We start from the raw sequence: 20,706 nt of genomic DNA on the forward strand, positions 1-20,706 counted from the left end.
GCAGTTCAGTTATTCCAGGGTCCCGGAGAGGCACTATCTGTAAGATATGGGCTGAGAGAGAGGAAGAAGGCCATGCTAGGTTTGTCAGAGCCTCTGTTTATTAGAGATGGGGTACAACTTATATAGGGTAAGGAGTTGAGGGATGGGCACAGGGGCCTGGGCTCTTGCCGCGTGGTTCACGTTGGTCATGTGGTCCGTGTTGGTCACGTAGGCAGGAGGTTATCTTCGGTCAGGTCACTGTAGGCCAAGAAGTCACGAGTTGACACACCTAGTTCCCTAGATAGTTTGGAATGTGGGGTGGGTTCCACTAACAGATAGCTCTCCATTAACAGCCAATTTGGGTGTGGGGTAGCTCTGTCAATAGAACGATTCCTAACACAATTAGGGGTGTGGGCTTCTCTGCAGACTCCCCAGGGTGATGGTTCCTGTAATGATTTTAGGAGGAAATTGGCTCCTAACAGCTTACAGTTTAGAGATTCAGACCATTATCATCATGGTGAGGAACATGGTGGCATGCAAGTAAATATTTTGATGGCTACATCTTGGCTTGAAGGGGAGAGGAACTCAACTGAAAAATTGGGCAGTATCATGAGCATAGGATACCTCAAAGCACCCCTCTCCCCCACAACACACACAGTGATACTTTTCCCAACATTGCCATACCCACTCCTACAAAGCCGTACCTCCTAATAGTGCCACTCCCTATGAGATGATGGGGACTAATCTTACAAGACTGATGAGACTTCAAGTTTCCTGTCCATTTAGGAGTACCAGTCAAATACTAATTGTATAGATTCCTGAAGTTGGAATGTGACTCTTCCTGTTGTCAAACAGTTGCTCTGTCTAGAGGTCAGAGTGGGACACAGCATCACTCGAAGTCCTAGCCTAAAAAGAAAAAGAAAACCATCTCCAAGCATAAATAGACCTTCTGTGTTTAGATACTTACATATAAAATGATGAGGAGCATCTTAAGTGTCTCAGTGTGTCTGTATATCTCCTTCACATTTAAAGCTGCATAGGACTCTATATGCAATTTTCATCAATCTAGTTTATATTTCTTTTGATTTTAGAGATTATAATACATTTACAATATTTCTTGCTTCCTTTTCCTCCCTCCAAATCTTTCCCTGAATCCCTCCTTGCATTCTTTCAAATCCATGGCTTCTTTTTCATTAATTCTTATTATATGCATACACATACACACTGCTAAATCTGTGTAATGTTACATGTATATATAAGATCTCTTATTGAACTTCTAACCATAATTTTAAGTCATCATTTACAGTTTTAAAATGAATATTAGAAATGTAACTTTAAAAACATGTATCTTACCATTTTACTAAAAGTTAATTTTTTTCCTCCAAAGCATTGAATATAATATTTGTCTGTTTTTCAAATCTTTCTATATATAGTTGAAATATCATCTACTTACAACATTTACACTATGTTTGCTCATATTCATGATATTTATCTTCATTAGTTGTCTCATAGCTTAATAAAAGGTAGCAAATAATTGAGCTTTAACATTTTCAGGGGAAAAAATCTTGTTTTCTTTTTAATTACTCTTCTCTATTTCAGCATATTTTAGGAATGAGTAAAATTATCTACATAGAATCTTGTAGAATCAATTGACTTAAAGCTTTGAAAAGTAAAATATGTTTGCCTGGATATATGTTTGCATGCCTCTTTACCAGCAAAATTATATAAAAATTAACACTAAAATTAATAGTGTTTGCTTAGGAAGCCAACTAAGTTCTGGACATAAGTTCAGAACCTGTACAGTTCTGTCATTGTTTTTGCTAGGTCTATATTTACAACACAAGTAAAAGTTGTGGCTCCATTAATCTCAAACACCATGTCGTCATAATCAGCCTACTCTGCATCATACCTCCTCTAAAAGAGAAGCTGTGGGCTATGACTGTATTGGTTTCCCACAGTTTTTCAAATTGACTATCCAGCTAGGTATAGTGGTGTGGTGTGTAACTTCAATCCCAGGACAGGGGAAAGCTAAGGCACAGACTTCTTTGTGAATTTGAGGCCAGGCTCGTTCTACATAGCAAGTTCAAGGCTCGCCATGGCTATATAGTGAGACTCTTTCTCAAAAATAAATAACTGTTTTAAACCCAGTTAGGGGTTCGGGTAAGACATTTTCACACAGTCCTCGGGGCAGTGTTCACTTGAGGAGAGAGTTACCTTTAGAAATGGAGGTTGCTGACTTCTTGTTCTCATTGAGCCAGCTACTGTTTATGGGAAGGGACTGGGCCTTCACAGTACCTCTCAGTAAGTGCCTGGATAGTGTTTAAATTCCTCCATAATTATGAATCAGATTTTTTTTCTGCTAAGCTTAAACGAGACATGAGGTCATGTGTTTATACTCAGAACACATATTGAAAGCTCAAATCTTTTTGATGTCGTTGTAGCCCCCAAACACCCCTTTGTTATAAAGACATGGATTTTCGTGGAACAGTTCATGATTGGTTAACAAGAAGGTATCGTTAGTCCCCTTAAGATTTTTCCGAACAAGATTAATAGAAAATACAAGATAAACCTAGTGTGTTTCGATTGTTTCCTCTGCGTAACAATTACAGATCACCTTGAGGTTTTCCTATTTTAGCCACTTCAAATTCCATTTTCAATAAGGGCATCTGATTTTGAAGTTTGTAATTTTTGTTACCTAACATTGCTGCGCTTCCCTTTGCACCTTGCAGGTTAAGTTGCTTCATACTGTTCCTTTAGTACATTTGTTATGCTCTTTGTGACTGTGTCTGCCGCAGATAGACAGAGACTACTTCAACCAGGTTAGTAGGCACTGTTGATAATTCTCATGCTAGGTTTTCATACTGGACCCCATCTTCCTGCTGCACATCAAGTGTGCATAAAGGTTTGAGAGAATAGTTTTGCTATATTTTCTTTGTGCTACATATGTCATTGTTGAGGGAGCAATTTAATATTTAATAGAAATAAAATGCATAACTAATTACATTGCATTGCATTTTGTTTTAGCCACTCTTTGTGAACACGATTCCCTGTTTTCAAGTCCCGATGTCACTGACATTGCACCAAGCAGAAAGAGACGACATCACATGCAGAAGAATCTTGGGACAGAACCTAAAATAGCTCCACAGGAACAGCAGCTGCAGGAGAAGGAAAAGTAAGTGTTCTGTCTGATGCAGGACTACATCTTCCTATAAGACATTCTCAAATATTAGAGCTTAAAATGTGTAATGTGGGATATTATAAAGTGACACATATGTTTTCTCTGGTATTTGATTAATTTCTAAGAATATTGATGCCGTGATTTCCAAAAATTTAAACTAAGAAAAGTTTTCTTTGTGCTTTTCACAGTTTAATTAGAATTGGCATATAGGATACTAAAAATATTAGAATGCATCTTGTTTTCAGTTAAGCATTTCAATCTATTTTATTGCTTAAAGGATACTCAGATCACATTCAAATTAGTCACTCTGTCCAGTTATGCTTGTCCTCCCCACCCCACCCCGTAACTCCCTCTTTCTAATCTTCTGTTTACTTGTATCAAACTTTGGAATTACATGTTTTATTTTTACTCTTGGTTTCAAACTTGAATTTATATTCTAATTTAATTGTAATGAATTTAAAGTAAAATATTTCATTTTAACAAAATAATAGATATTTATATAGTATTACTATTTGAATTCTTAATGAATGTGTGGCTTATATGTATTATGTGTATATATATATATATATATAAGTATATATATACATATATACTTATTTCCTTTTCTTACAAGTTGTGGTTAATTGAGAAGATGGTGGTGGTGTTATATCTCTGCAGAATGTGGGACGAGAACACCTGGAGCTCTCAAGGTCCTTCCTTGGGTCTCCATGTGTTCCTCCCTTCTTCAAGTCCTTACCTGTATGAAGCTGAGTTTTCTTTACATCATTAGATTAATGTGTCATAGTTGATAAAATGCAGAAGCAAATGAAACTTGAACTGCTTTCAATCAAGTCAGCCATCAAACATTTACAAATGCACAAAACAGTATTGTCACAAGCATTTTGTCTGTCTGTTTGGAAATATTTATGTTTCTTAAGGAGATTATTTATTCTATTAATGAAAAAAAGGATATGAATTTGAAGGAGAGTGGGTAGTGGTACATGGACAGGTTTGGAGGGAGGAGAAGGAAGGGAGAAATGTCGTAATTATGTTATAATCTCAAAAATTAAAAAAGTTATGTTCCTCATATTGTCAGCATGATTTGTGTAACCTTGAAATACTTATGAATATTTTAGTGTTAATTTTTAAGATGCCATATGTAGTTTACATAAACAAGAATATGGATCTAGCACTCTTGATATGCTCAAAAAGTTTAAAAGTGTAAAGTGATCTGGATACCACAATGCTTTAGAATTCTGTAAGCAATGAGAATGTGAGGGGAGGCAGAAGCCATGTCTCAGGAGTCTGACAAGATTCCAGCAGCATTTTTTAACATTTCTAGCATAAATAAGTATTTCATATTTATGTAACTACTCTCTGAGTCTATAATCCTGGTGCTTTTGTGGCTGGAGATAGTGGTTCAAGATCAGCCTTGTGATGCAGTTAGTGCAAGGTCAACTAGCTATAGAATGAGATCCTGTGCCTCCCCCCAAAAAAACAAAAAACATATAGATAAAAATAATTCACACATTTATTATTTATTTCTTCCGTTGACCTGATATTTGTGTTCATCATACAGGATCCATTGTGTATAGTATGTGTGTCCAGACAGCGTATGTAAAATACAAATCTGCACTCAACTCCTGCTCTTCTAGCTTTGTCTGAGTTTAGTTCTCAGCTCTTAACCATTTGAGGGAGGTTGTGTAATTCAAAGCATATTATTCCTTTACAGAACAAAGAAGAATTATTTCTAAATTATATTAGAATTAATATGCTACTTATATAGATAGTTATTGCCAAGAATAAATTACCAATAATCAGAAAAACTCAGAGAATTCTCCCTTTCATTTAGCCAATCAGCAAATGTAACTCATGGGTATCAGTTATGTGCCCAGCTTATAGGAAATCTTAAGGATCCAGAAGGGTCAAAAACAGAAATATTTAACCAATATCTTTTACTGTTTTTGGTCTTATTGTTTTGTCTGATGAAAATCTTATGCTGTAAGGAAGGAAATGTATTGAATTATGTGGTAGAATAGTGTCACCTCTTTCCAGTGCATTTGATAACTAAATGGGATATTCTAAAATACTAGCATTCCCAGTGTATGTGTTGCTAAAACAAGCTTGGGATATATGCAAGGTAGACAGGTAAAAGAATTTTTGTTCTGAATCTTGACTAATCTTATAAAAGCTTTTAAATAAAAGTAATGTGCTTAGTTCGAGACCAGCCTGGTCTACAGAGCAAGTTCCAGGACAGGCTCCAAAGCCACAGAGAAACTCTGTCTCGAAAAACAAACAAACAAACAAACAAAAAAAGTAATGTGCTTTTGTTTCTTTAAAAAAATTCGCATTATAACATTTCCTTATGGTTTAAAATAATTCTGTTAGTTTTCCCACACTGCAAAACTACAGCAAAACCGTGTCTCAAAATTTTTTTAAAAAAACTGGCATAGACCATATCATCTTTTTTGGTTTGTATGCCAGTCCTTTTAGGACCATCTGTCAGGCTATTCCTATGTAAGACTGAAAAGCATGTGTAAGAATTCTGAGGGTGAAAGGCAATGTAGTTTAGCATGTGTCAGTCAGAGGTTGAGTCTCCTACACCCTGCTTTAAAATTCCTTTTTTATCACCCAACTGAAGGAAGATATGAATGTATGAATTTTGGGGTTTTTTTTGTACTTTAGAATGTCTTTTTATTTTGAATATACATGCTGAAATTTTAGAGCACGTACAAAATTTAAATACTTGTTCTATGTTTCCAATTATTTCTCTAGAAAAAGAAGCTTCTAAGAAACAAAAATACATTCTTAGCAGGAAATGAAATAAAAAGCATCAACAACAACAAGAAAAGTAGAATAAGATGGGACCAAGTGGGATGGGTGGGAGATAACGAGAACGTGACTAAATATTGATGATTACCCCCTCTTTTTTAAATTCTTAAACAATTTCTTAACAAATTCTTATTAACAATGTATATATCATTTTGGTTATTACCATCAACCTTAGCTTCCCAAGCAAATGGACGGTTAATGTTTTAAAGCATTTTACTATTAATACAGCATTAATGGGTCACTATATTTTATGTAATTACTTTGATATTCTGGTTCAGTTTATTGTACTGAGGAAGGTATAACCTTTTTGTAAAGTTTACAAAAGTAGATAAAATATTTGCTTTGGTTTATTTACAAGGATATTCAGTTGCAGTATCATTCAGAGTAAAATATATAGTTTGTTTAGTGCTTATCTAGCATGGCCAAAGCTTAGGGTTCAGTCCTAAGCACTTTGGTGTAATGATAAACCCTGTAGTCACTACTCTAGAAAATGGAAGCTAAAGAATACAAATTCAAGGTCTGCCTCTTTGTTGGCTACATAGTGAGCGCAATGTCAGTCTGGCCTAAATGACATACTAGCTCGAAGATGGGTGAAAGAGGAAAAGATATCAGTTTTAACCCATTTGGAATTTAAATATTTGGGTCAATCCCTTAGAAGATTATATCCTCTGTGTCTCCCATGATGGTCTCATAGCCTCAGTTGCTGACGTTCATTATGTGGTGGCCACCGACTGTCCACTGACATTGCTGTGCAAAGTATTCACCTTCCTTTATTCCGTATAACTTCATCTATATGACAGAATGCAAAGCGGTAATTATCCTAGGATAAAGACCTTCAGAATTTATCAGAAACACCACAGAGGGTTCAGCTTGAAGAATCATCATTTGATCTATAAGCTGAAGGGAAAAGAGGAGTCAAACAATGAAGTAGGGGGAAATAACAGTACTCAACCCCGGTATAGGCTGGAAGGACATGCTCAGAGGTGTTCATGCGATAGCAGAGAGCAAGGCAGATGGTCTAAGATCCCGGTGGCTGCTGCTCTGAGGACAGAGCATGGTGGGCATGTAACCTTGTTAGGAACTCTGCCTTTCCTCCAATATATGAGCATCCACAATATTATAAAGCAATTCTCTCTTCAGTTTTTTTCTGCCTGTTGACACTGCTCCATAACTCTTGTTAAGACATATCAAATTATTCCTTCCTTCTCACTTCCATACCTTTGAGACCTAGCATCTTGGTACATGCCAAGGCCCCCCTAGTTCTTCCACATTGTCCCTTTTGTGCCTTTCTTCTGTCCCATCTCTATTCTTTTGTGACTGGGAGGACCTGCAGAACAACATTCCACCAAGTACCCAAAGCTGCCACAGTAGGCTGCCACTCTGCTAGGGAACCTTTGTGTTCTTCCTGTTCTGGACTTCAGTCTCTCCAGACTGAACTCTTTGACCTGCTGCAGTCTCCTGCAGGGGCCTCTCCCACACCACTTTTATTTTCTAGGAACCTGCTCCTCTTGGTACAGACCCAGTTACCCCTAGTTTTCCCATGTGGCCCCTTTCTGCATTTCCTTCTAGTTCAGCTCCATCCCTTTACTCTTTTTTCATACTGGATGGTAAGTCCCTGTTTCTGAAGCCATAACTTACTTATGCCATCCAAAATTGGGAAATTGAGCTGTAGACCAACTAAGACTTCATCTTTACTTTCCCTTTATGGTTTTGGAAGGTACTTTGCATTGCATACAGAGAAGAAAATTAATCATTAGTTTCTCCAAGCTCCAATCCCAGTAATGAACCGCAATGATCTACCCATATGTAAGCTATGCCTTGCAGGAGAGTCAGAAATGCCATGGTCGAAGCCAACCATCAACACAGATGCCTTTAGTTCTGTTCCTTGTCTTGTTTTAGTAAGTTTTGTCTCGTTAGATTTTACTTTAACTTTTTTGTTTTTATTTTCGTTTTATGTTTGTTAATTTTTTGTTGAGCATGAAGTTTGATGAGTAGGGAAGTTGAGGGTATCTATAGATTTGGCTGGGGAAGAATGGAGGAAAGCTGTATTTAAAAAAAATCAATTAAAAATCTTTTAAAACATCAATTATCAAACTGGGAAGAAAATTCTGATATGTGGGTCACTATTATATATTTGTGATCTGATCTAATAATTTATGTGTCAAGTTATTATACCCTTCTCTCTGGTCTGTTTTGTTTTAAACTTCTTACATTATGTGATCTCGAATTTGCAATGATGTAGCTTTCAATTTTTGAAACACAGTAAAGTAAAAATTGAAAACATACCAAAGGTTACTAGATGCTTACATGAATGAATAAGAGCTTAATTTAGCATGAATTAGCAGTCCAGAGGTGCAGATTTATACTGTCATGTTGTTTCTTTCTAGTAAATGCTTTTTCTCAGGAATATTTTTAGATTGCTAATTACTTACTGCTTCTAGTATTATTCTGAATTGTTAAATCTGCTGTTTATTGGTACATATTTATTCAGAAATAAGTGTGACTAACGCAAACAGCATGGTTGTGCTTCAGGAGCATCCTCCCTCGCTGTCATTCATCCTTAGCTCTCAGTTACTATTCAAGGTAACCATGTGCTGTGCAGCCCTTCCTCTCTGCTATTGCATCCCACAGGGCTGCGATTGTAGACTTGTCAGCCTTTTTATCCTGTATGTTCATCAAAATGAGTCACCAGCAAAGTCTACAGAAGCTGTGAAATACTGTTGAATACGTATGCTTTGATAATGCCACCAAGCACAATACTGAGAGCGTACAAGAGCATTATAAAATTACTTTCTATGAAATTTTAATGGTGAAATAAGTAAATGAAGTAACATTGTATTCTAGCTTTATTTGGCATCTATCTTTCAAGGTTTTTTTTACTTTTAATTTTTAATAATTCACTTATTTTATGAGTGTTTTGCTTATATCTCTGAATGCATTGCCTACATGTATATGTCCAGTGCCCATGGAAGTCAAAAGAGTGCTTTAGATCATCTGAACTGGAGGGTCAGATGGTTGTGAGCCACCATGGGGGCTGAGAACTGAAACTAAATATTCTTTAAGAGCAACAAATACTATTAACCACTGAACCTTCACGCCAGCCACTCATCTTAAAATTCATTTATTTGTTTGTTTATTTATTCATTTATTTTGGTTTTTTGAGGCAAGGTTTTTTTGTGTTGCCCTGGCTGTTCTGGAACTAGCTCTTGTAGACCAGGCTGGTCTCAAACTCATGGATATCCACCTGCCTCTGTCTCCTGAGTGCTGGGATTAAAAACTTGTGCCACCACTGCCATGCTTCATCTTAAAATCTTAATGAACCCTTACTCTATTATAAATCAGAATACCTAAGAAAGAATTTTTCCACACAAATTATTTTTAAAATAAGAACTCTTTTATTTCTTCCAAATGCAAACATATACAACTCTGTTAATAGAAGTAAGTGGAAGTCTTTTCATAGCAATCTATTGGCATGTCCTGAAGTTCTGGCTCATTTTAAGAAACTGATGAATATGTTCATTATTTAGCTAAACTGGGGCAATTTCCATGTCTTATTTGGATTCTCAGACAAATAATAAAACCAGCAAATCAATACTGTAAATGCTATAATTAATGCTTTTTCAGGTGTTTATCTGCTTTTACCATGTAGAAATTCTGCTTTTCTGCTTTCAATTGCTCTGCTTCTCACCCTCTCACAAAGCTATTTTATCTAAAGAGATTAGGATTACATATAAACTAATGTGGGGTTACTTATTCATAAAAACTTTTATAAATGAAAACTTCTTTCTCTCAAAGTAGTTTTTATGAGAAAAATGAAAACTCCGAGAATAGAACCACATCTAATTGCTTCCATACTACTATTATTGACAATCAGGAAGGGAAATCACACATGGAAATATGCAAATTCCATAAGCACTTGTCAAAATGTAACTAAGTGTCTACTCTGGCCAGGCGAAGCCTAGTAGATATGGACTGAGTGCTGCATGGGAGAGATACAGGGAAGAAGGACAAGCATTTCCTGGACTTTGATGATAGTGATGTCAGTACATATTCATATGACACCATTCATGCTAAAGACGGGAGTGAAAGTTTGTACTCCAGCTAGGGCCCTCCCTCCAGCTATGGTGGGAGACGATGGGTCACCATTGACTCTTTATACTCCATATTTAAAAACCAGACATTTACAGAGAACATTTTCAGAGAAACTCCACAGTAGATCATTTATTTGACTTTGAACTTCCAAATGTTCTTTAGCACAGTATTACCAAGCATTTCTTCTCTATTACACCCTACAAAATGGAGACAGGAGGGAAATAGTAACAACACAAGGAATAGTATTCTCTTTAGTACTCATTTGGGATATAGACTCTAATTTGTTTTAAATGACAGTAATTTTATAATATGAAGAAATTTCAAACATACTTATAATGTTAAGCATGACAGTGTATTACAAAAGAACACTCTAGTATGCCTGTAGCATCTCCTCATATTCTCTGTACAACTTAGGAAGGTGTTTGCTTACCACATTGATGGCCTTTGTTGGGAGTAATAAGGTCATCATCTTCTGAGTGACAGGACACATGTGAAAACAGTCAGCATCACCTCATCTGCAGCTGTAGGACAAATCACTAAGGCACCACTAAAATATAAACAAACTCTTGCATATCCTTTAGAATGTGGTCTGAAGACCTTATTTGTTTCTACAGGCTACAAATAAAGTATGTGTAGGATTCCAATATTTCAGGCAGAATCTCATGGGAATGATTTAGCTTTTTGTGTGGTAGATGTCTTCTAAAAATGTTCAAACATGCTTTCCAAAATAATAAATAATATTAGAACTTTACAGATGTTTCTCCTCGAAGGAGTGTGAGTTATGTCTTCTGAGTTGTCCTCATTTAAGTGTTCCAGGTGCATAGTGAACGGGAAATGGTTACACTCTAAAGTAAGACTGTGTTTGGGTCTAACCGCAGACTGTGTTTTCACTGTATGTCAAGCTAATTAATTGGTCTGCAAGCTTTTGGGCACACTTCTGTTTGCCCATATCTCTGAGGGCACCCTTGGATTACAGACACAGCTTCCACATCAGGATATACATGTATTCAAGGCATCTCAGCTCAGGTCTGCTCAGTTGTGTAGCAAGCTCTTCATCCACTGATCCATCAGTATTAGACATAACTTTTAAAACGTAAGGGTCTAGTTGGGAAAAATATACAAGAGAAAGTTAGTATCAATCCATTTGTTTCTAGCAAAATGGGCTTTTTTTTTCTTTTTCAAGACAGGGTTTCTTTTTAACAGCCTTGCCTGTCCTGGAACTCTCTCTGTAGACCAGGCTGGCCTCAAACTCACAGAGATCCATTTGCCTCTGCCTCCTGAGTGCTGGGATTAAAGGCATGTGACTCCACTGCCCAGAACAAAATGAGCTTCATTTTTACTTGTTTTCTCATTATAGAAGTTATACATGATCATTCAAAATAATCAGGAAATAAAGCGAGCAAGGATGAGAGCTGAGTCTCTCGCATTCTCCTCCACGTGGACATGAGCAGCAGGAACACTGTAGCAGCAGCTCTGTATCTTTGCTCTCCCCCATCTGTATTTGGTTTGCAAAACTAGGCTCACAGCATGTATGATAGAACCTATTCCTAAATACAAATGCATGTAAAATTTTCATTTCAGTAGATATTTTCAACAAAATTTGACATTTCACTCTATAAATGTTTTCTTATTTCTTTAACCAATCTTCTATTGGAATGTATGTATTTTTGCATTTGGGGGAAAAGCTTTGTATTTATTTTAATATACTATGCAGTATAATTTTTATAAATTGGTTATTTTCTTAGGTATTGTCCCAAAAGCAAAATTATTACATCAGGGAAATAAACTTGTTAGTGTTGTGTTATGTTTGTCAGAATTCTTTCAAAGACTCTTAACTCTTTTGACTTCATGAGTAGTGTTTGCTCGGTGCTTTTCATAATCTGCTCATTTTGGTTATAGGCAAATGATTTTAATAGACAGATAATATCTCATTATTAAAACCTTTTGTGTTTCAATATTAAAGAGCTTTATATGTATACATACTTGTGCATGTGTGTATGTGTATGTTTGTGCATGTGAACACATGTGCATGCATGTGTGTGTATACTGTGAAATTGTCTTCAATTGTGTGTATGCACACACGTGTGTCTGTGCACAGGCATGTGTGTGTGTGTATGTGTGTGTATACTGTGAAAGTGTCTCTATGTTTTACCCAGGCTGTGTGTGTGTGTGCTGTGAAAGTATTTTCATGTTTACCCAGGCTGTCTGTGTGTGCATGCACACCTCTATGTGTGTGTGTGTTGTGTGTGTGTGTGTGTGTGTGTGTGTACTGTAAAAGTGCCCCCATGTGTTACCCAGGCTGTATGTGTGTGATGTGTGTATTATGTGTGTGTGCTGTGAAAATGTCTTCATGTGAAACCCAGATTGGCTTTGATCTTCCTGAGTCAGTTTCCCCATTTTTCTGGTATGTTACTCCATTTTCTTTTCTCAAATACTTATTGGAATTTTGTCATTTACCTCTTCTTAACTTCAGCCCTTTTCAGTAAACAATATTTGTTTCCTGTTGCTTTAGTGTTCCTAATATCCTAAATATTAATCTTGTCTTTCCAGATTACCATCAAAATTCTTGTAAATGTTGTGAAAGTTATTAAATTTATCATTTTCACGTTTTATGTCTGCATAACAATAAACCTTATATATAGAAAGATGGAAAAATGATTCATATGTGTGTTACATTATTATCTGTGCACATTTAATAGATCAGAAAGCTCAGATCTAAATAAGTTACACTATTTGCTCTTTTAATAATTTTCTGGTTCTATGTTTTAGGATAGATTCATCTTATCTATCCTAAGGACCATATTTTTAGCCACTGTTATGTTTAGATGGATTTTGGTGGGTGGGGTGCCAACTCACAAAAAAATGACATGGAGACTTGTTAATAATGAAAGCTCGGCCTTAGCTTCGGCTTTTACCTGACTAGTTCTTATAAGTTAAATCAACCTATATTTTTAATTGAAGTGGCTCAGCTACCTTTACTCTGTACTGCCCATCCTGTTTCTTCTGCACCTGGCAGGCAACTCCCCTTTTCTTCCTCCCTGTGCTCTCTTTGTCTGGCAGACCCACTGTACCTCCTGCCAAGCTATTAGCTGATTAGCTTTTTATTAAACCAATCACAATGACACATCTTCACACAGTGTAAAAGAATATTCCAAAAGAGTTATATTATCATATTAATTTTGATTTAATTCCTGTGTGTCAAGTATTGTGTTAAGTATATTAATTGAGAATTTTATTAATTATTTATTTATTTATTAAAGATTTCTGTCTCTTCCCCGCCACCGCCTTTTTTTTAAATGTATTTTTTCATTGCAACTCTGATCAGTGGAGCTACATTTTCATACATATTTGTAAAATAACTGAATAAAGTTGAACTTCAGTGAAGTTCAGTTGTTTGCTTCAAACCACTGTATTAACACAGTGGAACGTAACTGCAAACCCTGTGAGTTCAGGGGTTGGGTTGTAACAGCTATGTGACTTTAGGGTGAGGAGAGAGAGTCCTAGCACTTCACTTTTCAGAACACTATCTTCCCAGGCCTGTTGGCTGCATCATGTGCATCTTTTCCTCGAAAGGCAAGGGTAATTTTGAAATGCTTAGACCACGAAAAATTCCTTTTCTTATACTTCTTGTGGAAATGAGAATTGTCTTTGTTTCTGTTAATTCAACAAATATTTTTCTTCTCTTTTAAGTCTAATGTTAGATTAAGTCAACATGTTTTAATGTTTTAAAATAAAGGATATATTTTAAAAATTGATAACATTTGCTCTACATATGCACACATATAAATTATGTAATAACAGAGAGAAAGGGGAATTGGCATATGACAATTCCAAATGTTTCACATACTTCTGTGTTTATATTTAATTCCTAAATTTGTTAATAATATATGGATTTTTGAAGTTGAAACTCAAACTATTTGAAATATTTGCATATATATTTATATAGAGAATGTCATACAAAGAAATCTAATTCTTACAATTTGGCATATCTGAATTTTAAACTCCTTTACTGTCAAATTAGGAAAATACAGTTGAGTTATTGCTTTATATTTCCGTAGGTCATCAAAACAAACTTCTTTATTATACAACTTTAATTTTATCATAATGTTTATGTTACTGGCAAAAGTAAACACTGTGGTGGTTTTAAAACAAGGTAGTTTTTATTAGCTTTCCCGTGTGTTGACCTAGCTGTTGAGACTATGGCTCTCTCTTTCCCTGCTGCATGTTTTCATTAGTGGCCCCTGGCCTTGTTCCAGAGTACACTGCCTATGGCCAGGTCACTTCAGGGATGATTTATTAATTGTGCCTGAAACTCCAAAAGTAAGATTTCTCCTATTTATTATCCTGCATTTGCCAGTATCATCAGGAGTTATAATTTAAAGTTTGCCTGGGAGATTTTTTTAGCATTTTAATTGTTTAAGAAGGACAGAATATTCATTTATTTTATTGTATGCAGTATTAACCACAGTCTTCTGGCCTTTGAAAGCATGCCTTTGAAATGATCAGGAAAATGTGTTTTAATTTCTATTTTAATGAAACCTTAAGATAATATACTTCAGTAGATCATCAAGGGTATTTTAAAATATACATTTAATGTTTATAAGTCCTTCTGGGAGTAGCTCCTGTAATACCCCCCATATTAATGCATGAGTTCAAATTAAAAAGCACTGACACATTTGGATGTCTTTTAAAATAAATTCATTAGGGATCTGTGTTCTTCTTTCTGAGTTACAAGTAAATAGTCTTTCTGTGTATATGTTTCTATCATTTGAACAACTTGTATACCTACATCTCTAAGCAATACATTGGCTGAAGAAAACTACTGATTGACAGTGATGAATAGAATACACACTAGAAGGAATCCAGGAAGAATTTAAATAGAAGGTATAGAAATGTGAATCTGATTTTGAATGAACAGAAACAGAGATACTTCACATTGTTGTCTCCATACAACCCTAGACAGATGAAGCATCATCTGTTTTTGAAAGTAGTTTGGTTGACATGCTCTTTCCCTAAGCAAATTATCTTTGTTCGCTTAGAAATCTACCTAAAAGTGCTCAGTTTAGCAGCCTATTACTAAAATTGTAATGATAAGAAAGATTTTCATGGTCTCTTTACAAGGACAACATGCAAATCCATGTAGCTATCTCTATTTCTACACAAGGAATAAAAAAAATCACAGAAGAGTTAACCAAAAAAGGGGGAAACCCCACCATAGCAAGAAAAGTAAGAGGGATGAATAAACTCTGCTTAAGAATACCATCATTATTAATGATCTCCCCCCAAATGAAAAGACGCAGACTAATTAGATGGTTGGAAAACAGGATCTGATTTTCCAATGCATCAGAAAATTAGGAAACAACCTACCTCATGACCCAGCAATACCACTTTTGGGTATATTTCCAAAGGATGCTCAATCATGCCACAAGAACATGTGCTCAGCTATGTTCATAGCAGCATTTTTTTTGTGATAGCAAGAACCTGGAAACAACCTAAATGCCTCTTGACTGAAAAATGGATAAGGAAAAGGTGGTACATTTACACAATGGAGCACCAAACAGTGGGATAAAATAATGATATCTTGCTTTTTGGGGGGAAATGGATGGATCTAGAGAACATCATATTGACTGAGGTAACCCAGACCCAGAAAGAAAAATATCATATGTACTGACTTGTAAGTGGCTTTTAGACATAAAAAAAAAATCCACACCTGACTATTTACAATCCCAGAGAACCTAGGCAACAATGAGGACCATAAGAGAGACATGAATGGATCTAATCTACATGGGAAGTAGAAAAAGACAAGATCTCCTGGAGTAAATTGTGAGCATGTCCCGGGATCATAGGAGAGGGTAGAGGGGGAGAGGAGAGAAAAAGAGGGGAGTGGAGAAAAATATATAGCTCAATAAAAACAATTTAAAAAGACACACTTCATCAGCCAGGACAAACATCCCCACGGGGTAAAAGAAGGGAGAAAGGCAGTCCAAGGAAATGAAACCAGTGGAAGTGTTATACTGTCTGACAAATAGACTTCAAATCAGAAGTAATCAGAAGAGATATGAAAGGACAGGACAAACTCATTTTTTAAAAAATCAACCAAGAATATTTTATAATTCTAAACATATATACACCTATCAGAAGGTCAATCAATTTTATAAATGTCCCTAAAACAGTGATAGTAGGTGACTTCAATATCCAACTCTCACTGCCAGACAGGTCATCCATATAAAAACTAAACAGATATGCTAGAGCTAAATAATATCATAAATCAAATACCTCTAACAGACATCTACAGAACATTCCATCCTGACACCAATTTATTTATTTTTCCTTGGCATCGTCTACAAATTTAGCATTATAGGGCACCAGGATATATCCCTACTGCATGTACTGGCTTTTTGGGAACCTCTTCTCTTTGGATGGATACCTTGCTCAGCCTAGATATAGTAAGGAAGGCCTTGGACCTTCTCCAAAGAAATGTGCCTTACTTACCCTCTCTGAGGATTGGATGGGGGTGGGATGGGAGGGTGTGTGGAGGGAATGGGAGGAGGTTAGGGAGTGGGAAATTGAATTGGTATTTTTTTAAAAATCTAATAAATTATAAAAAGAACAACTTCTATGGTAAATGGTAATTGACAGAGATCTACAGTTGGACAATGTGCAGAGAGTGAGAGACATTGGAACCCTAAACCCTAAGTCAAATCCTCCTCTTATGACTCAGAGATCTACGTTGAAGAGGAGTTTTCTTTAGAAAGATTGTAGGAGACAGAGGTGACAGATGACCCCAGAGAGAAACCATCCTCTAGATAGATCCACGTGTGAACCCGTGGAGACTGACAGCAGAGCTAAGACCTGCACAGTTTAAGCCAGACTAAACTTCAGCAAGCCTGAAGGGAGTGGGAACAAAGTTCCATTGTAGAATAGATCGGTTTAAAAATTGTAATGTCCAGGAGTATAACTCAAAGTGACTCTGACTGCATGCTTAAGACTTATGTAATGTCAGATCTGCCAAAAATCCTAGCATGGAAGGAGAAAGTGCTCATGAGTTGCCACCATTCGCTGAGAGGTGGTTGGCAGTTGATGGCTGCGAATGGAGCAAGAGTCGGTTTTCTTCAGGAATGCATTTCCAGAAAAGCTCTTCATACCAGTTGCCTGTCCTACACCCATGTCCATACAGAAAGAACTAAGTGGACTCAGAGGGTTGAAAAGCACATGAATTTGTGCATGGCAGGGGCTGGGAGATACTCAAGAGGTGTTGGAAAGAAGGAGTGGAATTGATCAAAACAATTATCTAGCAAGGAAAAAATAATCAGTCCTAGAAACAGATACCCAAGTTACATACAGACCAGGATTACACGTAGAAGTATATATGTATAAATATACATATGTATATGGCAGCAATTGCTGTTAGAAAGAGACCCTTCATTTAAAGTACAGCAAAGTTGGAAATGTGGAAAGGTTTGGGATTGGAACAGGAAGTGGAAATTGATGTAATTTTATTATAATCTCTAAAATAAAAGAAATAGAAAGAGAATGCAAAAAATGAAGAAAGAGAAGCTACTGGGAGCTGTCAGGGACCAATTATTGCAAAATGAAGTGAGAATTAGAATACATGGAATATTAGAAATATTTCAAAAATTTTTCTCTAAAAGACATGAGGCAAGTGGAAAGGTTTGTAGGCATACGGGAGGTTCTGCCTACATGTCAGTATGCCTGTAAGAAAATATCATCATGTTTTTCTTAATGAACAAGTCAAGTAAAATGTATGCCCTTGACCAAGTAGTTTTTCTTTCCTTGCTTTTTTTAACCCTTGTATAAAATGCGGGCCTTGGCCAGTTAAAGTTATCTGATTAACTTCATAAGTAAAGAAATATCAACTAGATATAGGGACTTAGAGTACAGATTTCAAAACCCAGTTTTCTAAATATCTTTGTTAGCTTTATCACTAAATACAAGTAAAATTTGAGTATCACACCTGATTTTTCTCATATGTAGCAGAGTGTGTCTGTTGAGGGGGGTGCTATATGCATCTGCATCTGGGGTGGGCATGAAGAAGATGCTAGATGTCCTGTTCTGTAATCACCCTTCGTCTCTATTCCATTGAGACAGGATCTCTCATTGAACCTGAACATAGCCTAGCTACTAGCAAGTCCCAGTCATTTCAGCCCCACAACTATGGGGTTACACATGCATGTGGCTACACTGAGCTTTTCAAAGTGTCCTGGGGCTTAAAACTCTGATTCTTATGCATTAACAGCAAGTTTTCTTACCAGCTGAGTCATCTCTTCCATCCTCACTTGATGGTTTTAAAACCATACTTAAGAAAGGAATGCCTGACTTGATTTGTGGAAATTATGAAGTAATGAAGGTAATTCCATAACACACTTCCTGGAACATGATTGGTACTCAGTATTTTTTTTTCATCATTTGTTGTGTTTTTATTTTTGAGATTATTTTAATTACAAAATTTCTTCCTTCCTTTATTCCCTCCAAACAGTCCCATATATCTTATCCCTGCTCTCATTCAAATCCATAGCCTCTATTTTTCATTCATTTTTACTGTGTGCATCTTTGTACGTGTGTGTGTGTGTGTGTGTGTGTGTGTGTGTGTGTGTGTGTGGTGTGTTCCTAAATATAACCAATTGAGTACATGCATTTTATGCATATTTTCGGGGCTAACTGACACTGGGCAACCATTTGGTGTACACTTTCCTGGGGAAGACCGCTTCTCCTGCTCCCAGGCTCACCTGTTTGCCTCTATGTTTTTGTGTAGGGTTGAGGCCTCCTGGGTTTTCCCCATCCAGTTTGGAGTGTCCATTGGTGTTATCCTTGTTCTGTTCATATTTGAGCAGTCATATTGGTGAGACCTTACAGATATCTGATGTTACTAGGAGACAGAAACTTACAAAAAAGTCCCTGATCCTCTGGCTGTTACAATCTGTCAATACCTTCTTCTCAGTGTCCCCTGAGTGTCAGATAAGGGATTCTATTGTAGATGTATCCATTTGGACTCAGCTCCACAACTCTGCGTATTGATTGGTTGTGGTTTTCTGTAGTGGTCTCTATCTGTTTCAAAGAAAAAATTCTTTGATGGGGGCTGAAGGCTACACTCATCTGTGAATATAAGGACAAATGTTTATGAATTAATCTTAGATTATCCTAGTTTAGTAAATTAATGACTAGATTCTCCTCCAATAACCATGATGTCTCTAGCAGTGAGTTGTTAGCTAGGTTTCCAGTTCCAAGCATGGTACCCCTTTAGTGATTGGGTCTTCAGGTCAAGCACAGAACAGTTGGTTACACCAAGGTGTGTGTACCGTTACTGTACCTGGAAAGTTATCCTGCCATGATAGTCACTGATGTGGTTGATAGGTGTGTTGTATAGGTGGTGGTGTTGGTTTCTCCCTTTTTTGAAATATTACATAGTACCTTAAAAGATAGTCAGCAGGGAGGCGACTTTCGGGTCTGTCCAGCTCAGAGACCTCTGTGCTGTGTTTCTAAAGTTCTTGGTGTCCTTAGCAATAGAAACTTGTTTTCCACCTCTAGGGGGTAAGCAAGAATAATAGCAATAGGCTGTGTGTTTTGGAGTCTCTTAGACAGCCCTCACCAAGAGCTCAAAAGAGAGTGTCTCGTGCCTGATATTGGGACTTTTGTTTTGTAACCACACGACAAAATTCACTCCTGGAGTGAGTGCTGTCAGCCCAGATGAAAAAAGTTCATTAAAACTATTATGAATATGTATACACTGAATTAAAAGCATTTTAATTTGGGGAGTTATATAATCAAATTATCATTATTATTTTTAGTCTAAGATGCTTTCTACAGGTGTTTGTCCCCAGTTATGTTACATGTTCTTTCAACTCTTTCTATGCCCTATTTTATGTCAGCAGTATTCAGTGCCTTATTACCAGTATTCTATTATAAATAATGGTATTTTTATTAATGAAACCCTAGAAAAATCCAATATTTGAAATAGGATTCTTTGGAGAAGATAATTTTTCTAATACTAAATTCATTCAGCAAATATTTGTAAACCTGATACTCATGGATAGAATAGTGAATTAGTTACTTTTTTTGTTGCTATCATAAAAGACATGGACATAAACAAGGACAGAGTTTTATTATGTAGGGTCACAGTTTGAGAGATGCAGTCTTTCAGAGAGAAGGCGTGGTGGTTTGCGTCCTCAGACAGAAAGCTAAGGAGACATGAATGCAGGTGCTCAACTGGCCCTCTCCAGTTCCATCTATTCCATTGTCCCACACTACAGCAGACAGGGTAATACCATTCACCTCTAGGATGAATCCTCCTCCTCCTCCTCCATTGTATATCTCCGGAAACAACCTCAATTGATAACTAAGATTACCCTTCACAAGTCCAACACTTGTCAAACACATCACTTTAAATCTTAACATTCTACTTCTGGCCTCTGAAGTCCTGTGTATTTTAAATGCATTTAGTACAACCATAAAAGTCCCTGTAGTCTAAATAATCTCAATACTGTTCAAAAACCCATAGTTTTCTGAGAATCAGGGCAATCTTTTAACCAACCATAAGCCCCCTCAAAAGTCAAACAATAAGTTATATACTTTTGCCATACAAGGACACAGATAGGCACCCTTATTTCTAATGGTGGGGATGAGAACAT

The 20,706-nt window shown here is 36.5% G+C and overlaps 1 protein-coding gene across 5 annotated transcripts in view; it reads left to right on the forward strand.

The window, feature by feature from the left end:
- Positions 1–20,706, forward strand: part of Xrcc4 (X-ray repair cross complementing 4) — a 203,300-nt gene that overhangs the window by 127,204 nt on the left and 55,390 nt on the right. For all 5 annotated transcript variants that reach the window (XR_001229116.1, XM_013349636.1, XM_013349637.2 and 2 more), the window contains one exon: positions 3,004–3,151. Coding sequence is in view for 4 of the 5 variants with exons in the window: in XM_013349636.1 (XP_013205090.1) it covers positions 3,004–3,151 (148 nt within the window). In the remaining variant the exon portion in view is untranslated. The remainder of the gene's footprint in view (positions 1–3,003; positions 3,152–20,706) is intronic.

This window comes from Microtus ochrogaster, chromosome 19, assembly GCF_000317375.1.
Source record: "Microtus ochrogaster isolate Prairie Vole_2 chromosome 19, MicOch1.0, whole genome shotgun sequence".
Classification (NCBI taxonomy): Eukaryota; Metazoa; Chordata; class Mammalia; order Rodentia; family Cricetidae; genus Microtus; species Microtus ochrogaster.